We start from the raw sequence: 12,017 nt of genomic DNA, 5'->3' as shown, positions 1-12,017 counted from the left end.
AGAATTGATTTATGAAAATTTTTAAAGATTTTTCTATGAAATAAGAAAAATTTAATTAATTTTTTACATTTTTTATAAAATTAATGTGAAATCTTTTCTAAATTAATTTATCAACAAGAGCATTTGTTGACAGAACCCATTAACAATTAACATAAGCGGATTGGATTTGTGGACCGCGGGAGAAACAAAAGCAAACCGACAATCTAACCGTCTTATACTTTCTTTTTGCTTGAGACAAAGCTTAGCCAAGCCAACCACTATCATTGAAAGAGACAATTTTAAGTTTATTTTTGCTTTCTTTGTTTTGGCATTTCGGCCTTCAATTTTTGAATTAAGTAAACATAAATAAAATAAAATAAAAAGGAACTAAAGAATGAGAGGCATATAATATATTAACATCTAGAAAAATCTTAAGGTAAAAATGTAAAAAACAGAGAGTCAGCCACAAATGGGAAAAGGGAAATCCAATCATAATAAATTCATAACTAATTAGTAGTATAAGCTAAAAAAAGTGCCCTTCCAATCTCTGTATTCACCATTAAGAACGGTCAAAGCGTCGGCTCCACCTAGCTTAATGAAATAATAATTCTCAAAGTTGATGGTTTATACGGTTATTAGTCCCACTCTCACTCTCACTCTCACTCTCACTCTTATACGTCTCTTTAGTCAGCTTGGCTCCCAAGTTTTTTCTCTCTTTAAATACATACCATTGCTCCATTCACAATTTGAGATTTAAAATTAGATAACAGAGAGATATGGAAATGAGCAAAAAACTGTCAAAGCCAGAGTCAGAGAAGGAGGAGATGGTGAGGATGAACCCAGATGCGGAAGGGTTCGACAAAAAGCCGCCATGGCTCGACAAAGAAAAGCTCGGAAGTGTGATTCCAAAGAAGAGGAAGACTGTGATGAAAATGGTGTTTGAGCGCTTAGCTCAATTCTTCTCTTCGTCTGTAGCCTCATGCTGCGTCAACAACGGTGAGGCTACGCCTATTCACCCACACATGCTATAGCTTAGTACCTCGGCAGTATTATTTTAGCCTTTTTTTGTGCTTCGTATGAGTTAAAATAATTTTTTGTGACTAGTCTGCGGTGTATTTGAGGGTGAATTATTTGTATACAGTTTTAGCATTTGCAGTTACAGAGTGCAAAATTTTCGATTTTGAATGTTTGCCTTGATTTTGTTTAGTGGGTCTAGTGTATTTTTGTGTATGAAATCGTGAATTCTACGAATTCTCTACCGGGCAAGTTCAAGTACAATGCAGTGTTGCTGTATACCAGATAGGAATGAAAGGAAAAAAAAAATGGAACAAAGCATTTATAAAGAAAGGCTTTTTGAGTCTTATTCCTTTTTTATTTTCTTTGGATCTACTGGGTATTTGATCAATTGATCGGATCGGAAAATCTGTGATGTGCCGATGTCAATTGGGACCGATTGGTGGTGGTTTGTGGGGTGGTTTTGGTCCTTGTGGAGCAATGGGGTGGCTGTGTTTGTATCTGGTTTGGTGGGATGAATGGGCTGTGCGCGCGCGTGGGGGTTCGCTTTGTTGGGCTTGAGGATGCGGCGGCGACAGCGGTGTGGGTTTCAGCGCCACCAGGTCTCGGTAAAAGACGCGGCTGCGCCGCCTCTTTGCGTGATCCGGTGGGAGTACTTGTACTGTAAAGCTCTTTGGTGGGTGTGCTTTTAAACTTTTTCTTTTTTCAGTTGGGTACCTCAATCCATTCTAAAGTAGGGAATATTTGCGTTTTGCTGCCCTTGCACATGAGAAAATTACTAAGTTATGTTTATAAAATTTCCCAGACTAAACAAAACAGCCAGCCAACTCTTTCAGCAATTACAGGACAACGGCAACCTTAACTGCACAGCTTGTTTTTGTTTTTTGGGTTCTTGTTATTGACCACTGAGGCCTGAGGGTGAAATTTTCAAAAGAGATGATCCAGTTCTTTTAGATAATCAATAAAATTTTCAGTCAGAAAGTCTATCTTTGTAGAATTAATTTTTGTTAGTATCCCTTGCCTTGCTTCCCAATATAATAGATGGACCCGTTTTACACCAGTATCCATTTCACTACAGTCACTTATCACCCCACTGAGTCATGTTGTCCGAGGATTACGACAGCCACGGGCACATACTTGGACAAAATCCATTAAATTCAGCAAAATAACAGACCAATACTTCAATTTAATGCAAAATAGAGAGAACAAAAATTCCCTAAGAAACAAATCCTATTGTTATAAGCATTTGTATGGCTAAGACACAGAATAGAAATTATGCAACGAATTCAGAATGGGAAAAAAAAAAAAAGAATGGGCAAAGCTCGCAAGGCCACCATTCCCAAACCCACATAAAAGGGTTAAGTGAACAGTGATAAGTCATTAGCAAAACTCAAAACGCCTTTTAGAAAGAACACATGTCTTGCATTTCGAACAGGAGTAATTCTTACTTTCTTAGTCTTTACCCGAAATCGAGGGAGGGGGGTTCTTTTCATTCAAGGGGCTTGGCTTGACTTTGCTTTTTATATATATATTCCAATGATGAATGGGCTGTGACAATTCGTTTCCTATAATGTTAGTGGATTGGCAAAAAAAAACAAACATAAAGCTATATTATTTTAATTAAATAATAATACACTTTATATCTATTTTAACATGTAAAATAGGTTTAAAATGTAAAACTTAGAACCAGTGCTTGTATATGTACTACTAATAGTTATTCGGTATCTACGTATAAAACTATGCAACCCTTTAAAAACAAAAAAGGGTAGAGTGTATTTAGCAAAAAAGGGTAAAATCTAAAATGTAGAACTTTTGTTTTGGACCGACTGTGAGAGAGAGAAAGAGTGACGTTACAGAACGAGAGAGAGAGAGAGAGAAAGGGGTTTAAAAAGGAACAACACATGGTGGGGGGCGGAGCGAAAGAAAAGCCAAAACTCAAGACTGAAGAAATATTGCGGAAATTTGAGGAAAAAGGCCAACACAAAACTGGTTGCGGTTGCCTTTTTAATTTTGCATTCCGGAAGAATCTTTAATTTAGGCCAATTTAAGAAAGCAGCTTTAAATTGGCAAATAGAAAATGATGTGGCACAAAAACCAAGCCCCGTAGCTATCCACACATTTTCATCCTCAAGACTCTCTTATCAACAATTTGTATCAACAATTCGTAGAAAAAAATCAAGATGATTGAAGAAGAGCTCACAACAATTGTATCCACAATCAAAAATATGTCCAACAGAAAGAAAATAAAAGAAAGTAATTGTTGACACAACTTTAGTCCATAGAAAGATCATAGAGGATGGATTCCCAACCCTTCCCAATGTTTATCTACTCCCTTTACCAACATAGACAATCATTGTATAAAGTCTTGTTTATACCTTTAGCCTCCCCATTTTTATTCACCCCTTCTGGACAAAATCTTCAACCCTTAGCCACAACACATCCTGGTTATAACCCCTTCAAGACAAGTGGAATTCTCCCAGCCATAATATACAAATCAACACATTCTAGTATTTTTTTTTTAAAAGGAATTTCTTTCTATTTTAATAAGAAACTGTTACATTAACTACTAACTAAATAAAAGGTAGAAATTAAAACTCACTACCACTTATTATTATATATTTAAAATAAAAGGACATGTCCAGTTTAAAAAGTACGGAGTTAAGCCAAACTCTTTATTGGAATGACTGAAATAGACATGAAGTGAATCTAAATTTTTTTCGAGGTGGAATAAAAGAGTTCTTTGTTTTGATTTATATATCAGTATGAAAAATTTCACTCATTCCAACCAAAATCAAATGGAATTAAAAAACAAATGTTGCTAAAAGAAGTTAGTGGATATTTTGGTACGTTTGAGAAATTAGAAAGATCAATTTAGTAATTTTAACATGGGTAGGAGTAAGAAAATATATACTTTTTAGTTTTTGGGGAATATAGCCAACCATGACAAAGTATGACTAGGATAGAATAGAATGATGAAAAAAAGTATGTGTAACCGACTTGACTAATCTATTAAGATCTATAATTGATTTAAAAAGCTGAAGACTAATGGTTTTTTTGGATTGAGAGAGAGAAAGTGGACTATAGTAGAGTTGCTCAGAAATTAGTTTGATTTTCAGTTAACTTTACTTTACTACTCTGCTTCCCCTCAATCTAAACAAGCTCTAAGACTTGATTATTGCTGTTATTATTTGATCATATGACGTACATGTGACTGATAATTTTAATACTTAATATAATATTGCAAGTTTTGTTTAAAATTGAAGTAAAATGAAAATATTCCAATAATTTTAAGGTGGATTTTTCTTAATCAAACTTTTTTTTTTTTTGTTATTTGAATACCTATCGTTTATGGGTAGTAATCGAGCCATGGATAAAAATCCTTTTGTCCCATTTCAAGCATTTTTCTTCATGCTAGTAATAAAACTTCTTACATTTTTTTTCATAAAATAGCCAAAGTTTAAATTATAAAAAATATATAATATATTATAATTAATTGAATATAATTTAATATATATATGAGATGGAGAATTTTCATTCAAGCCATACAAAGCTATTAATTAATTATCTTATGGATGAATACATTCATAATATTCCTCTCCTTTTTCTTGTCAGTAGAGTTATATACAAGTGTAAATGAATAAATATTAAACTGTTAAAAAAATTAAATAAAAAAACAACAAAAAAGAGGGAACATTTTTACTGGACACAGTGAAACCACCAGGCTTATTCAGTCATCAGTGGACCAGTTGACACCTGACAGTTGGAATCCAGAGTCCACACATGACATTCTGGAAACGAACCAAAATTCGTACGGACAAGTAACACTAGAAACAGGAAGGAAAAAAGCAAATCCATAGTGGGCCCCGTATTCAATGCTTTCATGAAGCAATCACATGTTGCCACTGTTATTTATTCCAAACAAGTTATACGAATGCACGGGGCCTTAATCTTCTAACTATTTTTTACCCTAGTTTCTCTCTCGCTGAGTTCAAAGGTTTTTTTCTCCTTCCTATCTCGTTGGCTGTAGAATTGATTGTCCCCCCTGTTTTGGAGGTGCCTGTGTCTCTCTCGAGGTAACAAGTTTACCTCAGAGCTAGTGGTTTTTTTTGTGGGTACCTGGGATACACTTTTTTGTTTTTTTCCTTACTCCTATCAGCCAATGGATGAGTTAACAAGCACTTGGAACAATCTTTCTCTTAACGAGAGGGAAGGTTCCAAGTTTACTCTACAGAATCAACACAGATCTGTGGAGTTTATTATTGCAGCTAAGTTCCTAACGAAACGTGTGCTGAACATGGAAGCTGTAGCAAATACTTTCAAACCACTCTAGAGATCTACGGAGGGTTTTAAAATGAGAAAACTTGATGATCATCTGGTTTTATTCGCATTTAAGAAAAAAGGAGATCTGGAACAGGTCTTTCAGAGTGAACCTTGGTGCTTCAATAAACATCTGGTGGCCTTACAACGTTATGATCAAGACGTTTTTGTGAATGATCTTAAGTTTGATCGAGCTTCGTTCTGGGTTCAAGTCCACAATATTCCGATTAGATACATGTCAAGCAAAGTTGCCCAATCAATTTGTGAATTTGTTGGAGTTGTTTGTCGTTTTGTTGGAGTGGTGGAGGAGGATGGTGGCAGATTTATGCGTGTTAAGGTAACCTTGGATATCTCCCTTCCCCTATGTCGTGGACGATTGATAACTTTGGAAAATGGAAATAAGCATTGGGTTAGTTTCAAGTACGAACGCCTCCCCAACCTATGTTACTGGTGTGAGTGATTGGATCATGACGATAGGGACTGTACACTATGGCTTCGAAGTAAAGGCTCCCTAACGGAGAATGATAAGCAATATAACCACACGATTAGAGCATCCCCTTATAGGCCCTATAATAAGTCTGTGGTCTTCGTCCCTGGTTTTTACAAGGGTGTTGATAATCCTAGGTCTAGTGTAGGAGGGAATGAGAAGGATAAGGCATCGGTGAAGTTTTCAGGTCCCTTGCCACCGACGGATTTAAACCCAGATGCGGAAATGGATATGCATAAGGAAGCCATTAATGCTGATGTAAGTCTAGTTGTCTCGATTTTGAGCCTTGATGGTGACTTGGCGGCTGATTCACAACTTAAAGCTGTATTCTCCTCACCACCAGCCGCCATCCACCGGCTCAGCGATAATTTCGATAGCCCATATGGAGGTGGTTCCTCGTTGGGAGACACAGAGACTACTCCTAAGATCTCCAAACTAGTAAATCTTCCTAAAAACATAGGTACTTTCCCTAACGGTGACCCTTTCCTTGCAAAGCTCAAGGAAATTGATTGTGACATAAAGAAGTTTGATCACGTACCTGGCAAGAATCCTAGAGACTTGACAGCATCGGACTCCAACTTAGATGGGCTTATGGATGCACGAGGCAAGGCTGAAGAAAAAGTGGATAATTCTCTACCAGTTGGGCGACAAGTAAATGAGCCAACTTTCTCAAACTCGGTTACTAAACCCCTCAGTAGTAGGCCTCCTCTCCAGGATTTGTCAAATTTGAATGTGTTGCCTGCTAAACTTAAGCCCAAACGAACTCCTAAACAACTTAAGCCCACAATCTCTCCCAACCTGTCCCCTTCGCCTAGTGTTAAGAAAAAGAGAGATCATTGCTCAGAAGACATATCAGACTCCCCTGTTCAGAAAAAAAAAGAGGCATGAGCTCGTATGGGTCTTCTCTCTCTGATGTTTTATCGACATTGGCTGTTCCCCAGCCCCGCTGTTCGCCAGGAATTGCTTAAGCTGGAATTTCCGTGGGCTTGGGAACCACCGGCGAGTTCACGAGCTTTCAGGATTAGTGAAAGCAAAAGGTCCCAAAATTCTGTTCTTGATGGAGACGAAGAAGAAGAAAAGTTATTTAGAACGTCTGCAGTGCCGTTTAGGCTACGATAATCTGTTTATAGTCCCTCGAAGAAATTTGAGTGGGGGCTTGGCTCTTCTCTGGATGAACGACACTAATCTCCATATTAGGACGTTCTCTTCTCACCACATCGATGCGGTGGTGTATCCAAGAATTGATGACACCTGGCGCCTCACAGGGTTTTACGGAGCTCCTGAAGTTGCTAACCGGGAAGATTCTTGGTCACTTCTCCGCCACTTGAGCACTCAACTTGATTTGCACTCAACTTGATTTGTCGTGGGTGTGTATTGGAGATTTCAACGAGATCACATGGTTGGGTGAAAGATTGGGTGGCCCGATTAGGCCGGAGAGTCAAATGCGAAGTTTTAGGGAGTGTTTGGATTTCTATGCTCTGAAGGACTTTGGTTTCTCAGGGCTGCCTTATACATGGAGTAATCGTTGCTTTGACGGTCCGATTGTGTGGGTGAGGCTTGATCGAGCTTTGGCCTCCTCAGATTGGTTTTAGAGATATCCAACGGCCCAGTTGCATCACCTACCAGGTTTTTCCTCTGATCATAAACCTATTTGGCTATGTACTGATGATGTTAATAGCCACTTTCATAGATCACAGAGGCCATTCAGATTTGAGGCTATGTGGGTAATGGATGAAAGATGTGAGCAAGTGGTTCATTCTGCGTGGGACATGGGCTTAAATATAGACCCTATGAGTAGTGTTTTGGCGAAGGTCAGTCATTGCCAAGAGCAGTTGACCATGTCAAATAGAAAGGTTTTTGGGAATGTCTGTTGGAAATTAGCCAAAGTAAGAAAAGATTTGGAGAAAGTAGAGGCTCGCTCAATGGCAGGGGGTGGGAATGATATGCTTGCACTGTTAAAACTTAAATGAGGAGCTTCAAAATCTCATGGTTTTGGAAGAACGTATGTGGAGCCAAAGATCAAAGTTAGATTGGCTGGGATTTGGGGATCAGAACACTAAATATTTTCACTGTAGAGCTTCAAAAAGGAGTAAAAGAAATTAAATTTTTGGTATTGAGAATGCAGGGGGCATCTGGACTAAAGAAGAGTCTCAGGTTGGGGATATAATGCTTAACTTCTACTCTAATCTGTACTCCTCGGCTAATCCCTCTCTTTTCGATCATGTTCTTTCTGGTGTGGAATCAAAGGTGATCGAAGCCATGAATACTGACTTGGTTAAGCCCTTTGAAGTTAGTGAAATATATGCAGCTTTGCATCATATGGACTCAAATACATCTCTAGGTCCTGATGGTCTCCCACCATTTTTCTACAAATAGTTCTAGAACAAAGTGGGGGGTGAGGTTTCAAAAGCCGTTTTCTCAGTCCTAAATTCAGGTAACATCCCTGAAAAACTTAATCATACTTTCTTAACTTTAATTCCAAAAATCCATAGTCCGCGGAAAGTATCTGATTTCAGACCAATTAGTTTAAGTAACGTTTTGTATAAGATAATTGCTAAGGTGCTAGCTAATCGTTTAAAACCTCTGCTTCCCTATCTGATTTTTGAGACTCAGGGTGCTTTCTTGTCTGAAAGAATTATTTCTGATAACATCTTGATTGCTCATGAGAATCTGCATTATTTGAAGCAAAAAAGAACAGGAAAACTAGGATATATGGCATTGAAGCTTGATATGAGTAAGGCGTACGATCAAGTGAAGTGGGTGTTCTTGGAGAAAACCATGTTAAAAATGGGTTTCTGTCAAAAATGGGTGGCTTTGGTTTCAGCTTGTATCAGATCAGTCACGTACTCAATCTTGCTTAATGGGCAGCCACATGGCCTCATCACTCCATCTCGGGGACTTTGCCAAGGTGATCCCCTCTCACCTTACCTGTTCTTAATGGCCACCGAAGGATTGCACGCTTTGTTAAAAAAGGCGGAAGAGAATGGAAATATCAAGGGGGTTTCATTGTGTGCTACTGGCCCTCATGTGTCTCACCTTCTTTTTGCAGATGATAGTTTGGTGTTTTGTAGAGCTACTATTGCAGAGTGTGTCCAAATTCAATCCGTGTTGTTTATGTATGAGCAAGCCTTAGGTCAGAGCATTAATATAGGTAAAACCAGTATCTTCTTCAGCTCAAACACTCCCCACAATCTTTGAAATGCCATCTCTATCTTTTTGGGTGTTTCAGTGACCCATTGCTATGAGCATTACTTGGGCCTTCCATCACTAGTGGGAAGGGAGAAGAAAAGATCTTTTAGCCTCATTAAAGAGAGAATTTGGAAAAAGCTAAAGGGTTGAAAGGAGAAGCTCCTCTCCCAAGCTGGCCGGGAGATTCTTATTAAGGCGGTGATTCAAGCAATCCCCACCTACGCCATGTCTTGCTTCAAGCTCCCAAAATGATTGATTAAAGAAATTGAGACTCTAGTTAGAAAATTTTGGTGGGGTTATAGAGGAGAGCAGTGGAAAATCCCTTAGGTGAGTTAGGAGAAGATGTGTCGTCCTAAGAGTGAAGGAGAGTTGGGTTTTCGTGATCTAACCATCTTCAATGACTCCCTCTTAGTGAAGCAGGTCTGGCGGCTTCAAACTTGTGGGAATTCCCTATTTTGTAAAGTGTTCAAAGCTAAGTTTTTTCTGAATTGTTCCATCATGGAGTGTGCCCCCTCAAATAAGGGCTCATATGCTTGGAAAAGCATTCTTCAAGCTCGTCATGTTGTCGATGTAGGAGCAGTTTGGAGAATTGGTGATGGACACACTGTCCAGATTAGAGAAGATAAATGGATTCCCTCTCTGCCTGCAGCAAGAACTATCTCCCCTCTTATTGAGCTCCCTCCTACTTCAACGGTGAGTGACCTCATTGATTTTGCCTCCCATTCATGGAAAGTAGATTTAATAAGGCATGAATTTCTTCCTTATAAGGCGAATCTGATTTTAGGAATTCCTCTAAGTGATCGTAGCATCCCTGATAAGTTGGTATGGCTCCCATCCACAAATGGTACTTATACTACTCATAGCGCCTACAGACTTGTTGTTAGGGTGGCTAGAAATCTGCAACCTAGCAGCTCCTTGCAAGCCAATAACCATGATTTGTGGACTGGTATTTGGAAGCTTCAAGTTCCCCATCGAGCCAAACATTTTCTTTGGCGTGCATCCCATAATGCTTTACCTACTTTGTGTAATCTGTTGAGGCGTAAGGTGCTTTGATGCTCTACATGCTCTGGTTGTCAGTGTGAAAATGAGGACACAATTCACGCTCTATGGTACTGTTCCTCTCTGTTGGGTATTTGGAAGGATGATGCCATGCTAATGAAGTTGTTTCAGTATAAGCTTTATGGCTTTGATGTTCTGCTGGGTCTGGTGTTCACCATGAGGGACCGAATTAATACTGACTTGTTAGCACTGATGTTCTGGTTGATTTGGCGATATAGGAATGCGGTCAGGCTTAAAGAACAAAGAGTGGAGTTGCATTGAATTAGTGACAAAGCAAAGGACTTGATGTCTGATTTCCTAGATGCCCAATTCTGTCAACCCTGAGCTGTTATGCCCAGTAATAGACTAGTGCGTTGGACACCTCCTAATTTGCATCATGCCAAAATTAATTTTGATGCAACACTTTTCAAAGATTTGGGTTCTGTAGGTATTGGCATTGTTGTCCGAAGCTTTAATGGGTTAGTCAGTGCGGCATTGTCTCAACGTATCCCTCTCCCTTTCTCTGCAGCTATGGTTGAAGCTTTGGCTTGTCGAAGGGCTATGGAGTTTGCAAAGGAAGTGGCTACATTGGACTTTATTTTTGAAGGTGATGCTGAGGTCCTTATTAAAGCTATTTGTAAGGAAGATGTTAGTAATCCTAAGTGTGGTCATGTCATTGAGGACATTCTTGTATTAGCTAGGGAGTTTCACTTTTGTTCTTTCTCCTATGTCGAAAGATCAGGCAATCAAGTTGCCCACCATTTAGCTAGATGCTCTAAGTCTGGCTGTGAGCTACAGGTTTGGTTTGATACCGTGCTTGAAGAGATAGCTCCCCTAGTTGTTCATGATGCATTGTAAGTTTTTCATTTTCTCTGAATAAAGTTTTCCTTAAGGGCGGTTATCTCAACAAAACAACAAAAAAAGTTATACAAATGAAATTAAATATCATCCAATATGATGAATCATGTTTTAATTAAGAGTCCGGTTGATGTATACCTTAAGTTATTCATTTTTTAAAACATTTTCTCAGGAATTGAAAAAGTTGTCAATATTTTTTTAATTTCCGAGAAAATATTTCCAAAAATAATTAATTATTGAGTGCTCTTAGGGCATATGTTAGCAAAATTCTTTAATTAATACACATTCATCTATGTATATTGTGATGGTTGATATGCACGATCTTTTTCAAACGGCTTAATGGTGATCAAATTTGATTCCTCACATTGTTTTTATTTTTATTTTTTATATATAAGATATAAATTCTACTTTAACCTAGGGTAATGAAGAACTGATAGTACAAGTGAACATGTTTAAAGTTTAGGATGAGTAAATGTTGCATAAGTACACTAATGTCTCCTCTAATCTTTTTCTCTTAGTATTTCCGCAGCACCTCACTACTCAAAATTTTTAATGTAAGAGCAGGAGAAATCGAGATTCTGAAAGAAAAGTCCCTTAATTTAGTGGTATGGATACTATTTATAGAAGGAGGGATAGAGAAAATAACTTAATTTTTTACTTCATCTTTTCGCCTTTGGAGTTTTCAACTTGGTTTTATCCTTAAACGCATTTGAATATAATATATGCCAAAACTCAGATTTGATGGGAATCAGAACATGAGTACCAATTGAAACCCATGTCTTTGTGACAAGGTGCCAATTAGCACCTGTGTACTAGGCATATTTGGCATAAAGTTTGTCTTTTGGTAGGTTTTGCTTAATTTTCTTACTTATTTGAGGAAAATACGATTTTAAAGCTATTTTAAAGCCATTAATGATTAGAACATTATTTTGGTGACCCTATCTCTTAATCTTCAATTTGATTAGTCATTTTCAAGGAGGGAAAATCAAAAATTTTATTTTAGGGTTTTATCTCATGAATTTTCATATTGTTTTTAATTACATCATTTTTTTAATGTGTAAGGATGCATATCAACCATTTAGTCATGATGTGGTTTGATCTTTTGATTGGGTGAACCGATTATCGTGTTCTTTAT

The 12,017-nt window shown here is 37.9% G+C and overlaps 1 protein-coding gene across 1 annotated transcript; it reads left to right on the top strand.

Moving 5' to 3' along the window:
- The first annotated feature begins 10,375 nt into the window (after positions 1-10,375).
- LOC142620454 (uncharacterized) lies at positions 10,376-10,882 on the top strand. Its single transcript, XM_075793817.1, has one exon. The coding sequence runs from the start codon at positions 10,376-10,378 to the stop codon at positions 10,880-10,882; it is 507 nt and encodes a 168-aa protein (XP_075649932.1).
- Positions 10,883-12,017: the final 1,135 nt, after the last annotated feature.

This window comes from Castanea sativa, chromosome 12 (genome assembly GCF_040712315.1).
Source record: "Castanea sativa cultivar Marrone di Chiusa Pesio chromosome 12, ASM4071231v1".
In the NCBI taxonomy this organism is placed as follows: domain Eukaryota; kingdom Viridiplantae; phylum Streptophyta; class Magnoliopsida; order Fagales; family Fagaceae; genus Castanea; species Castanea sativa.
This window is presented reverse-complemented; position numbering and strand designations above follow the sequence as displayed.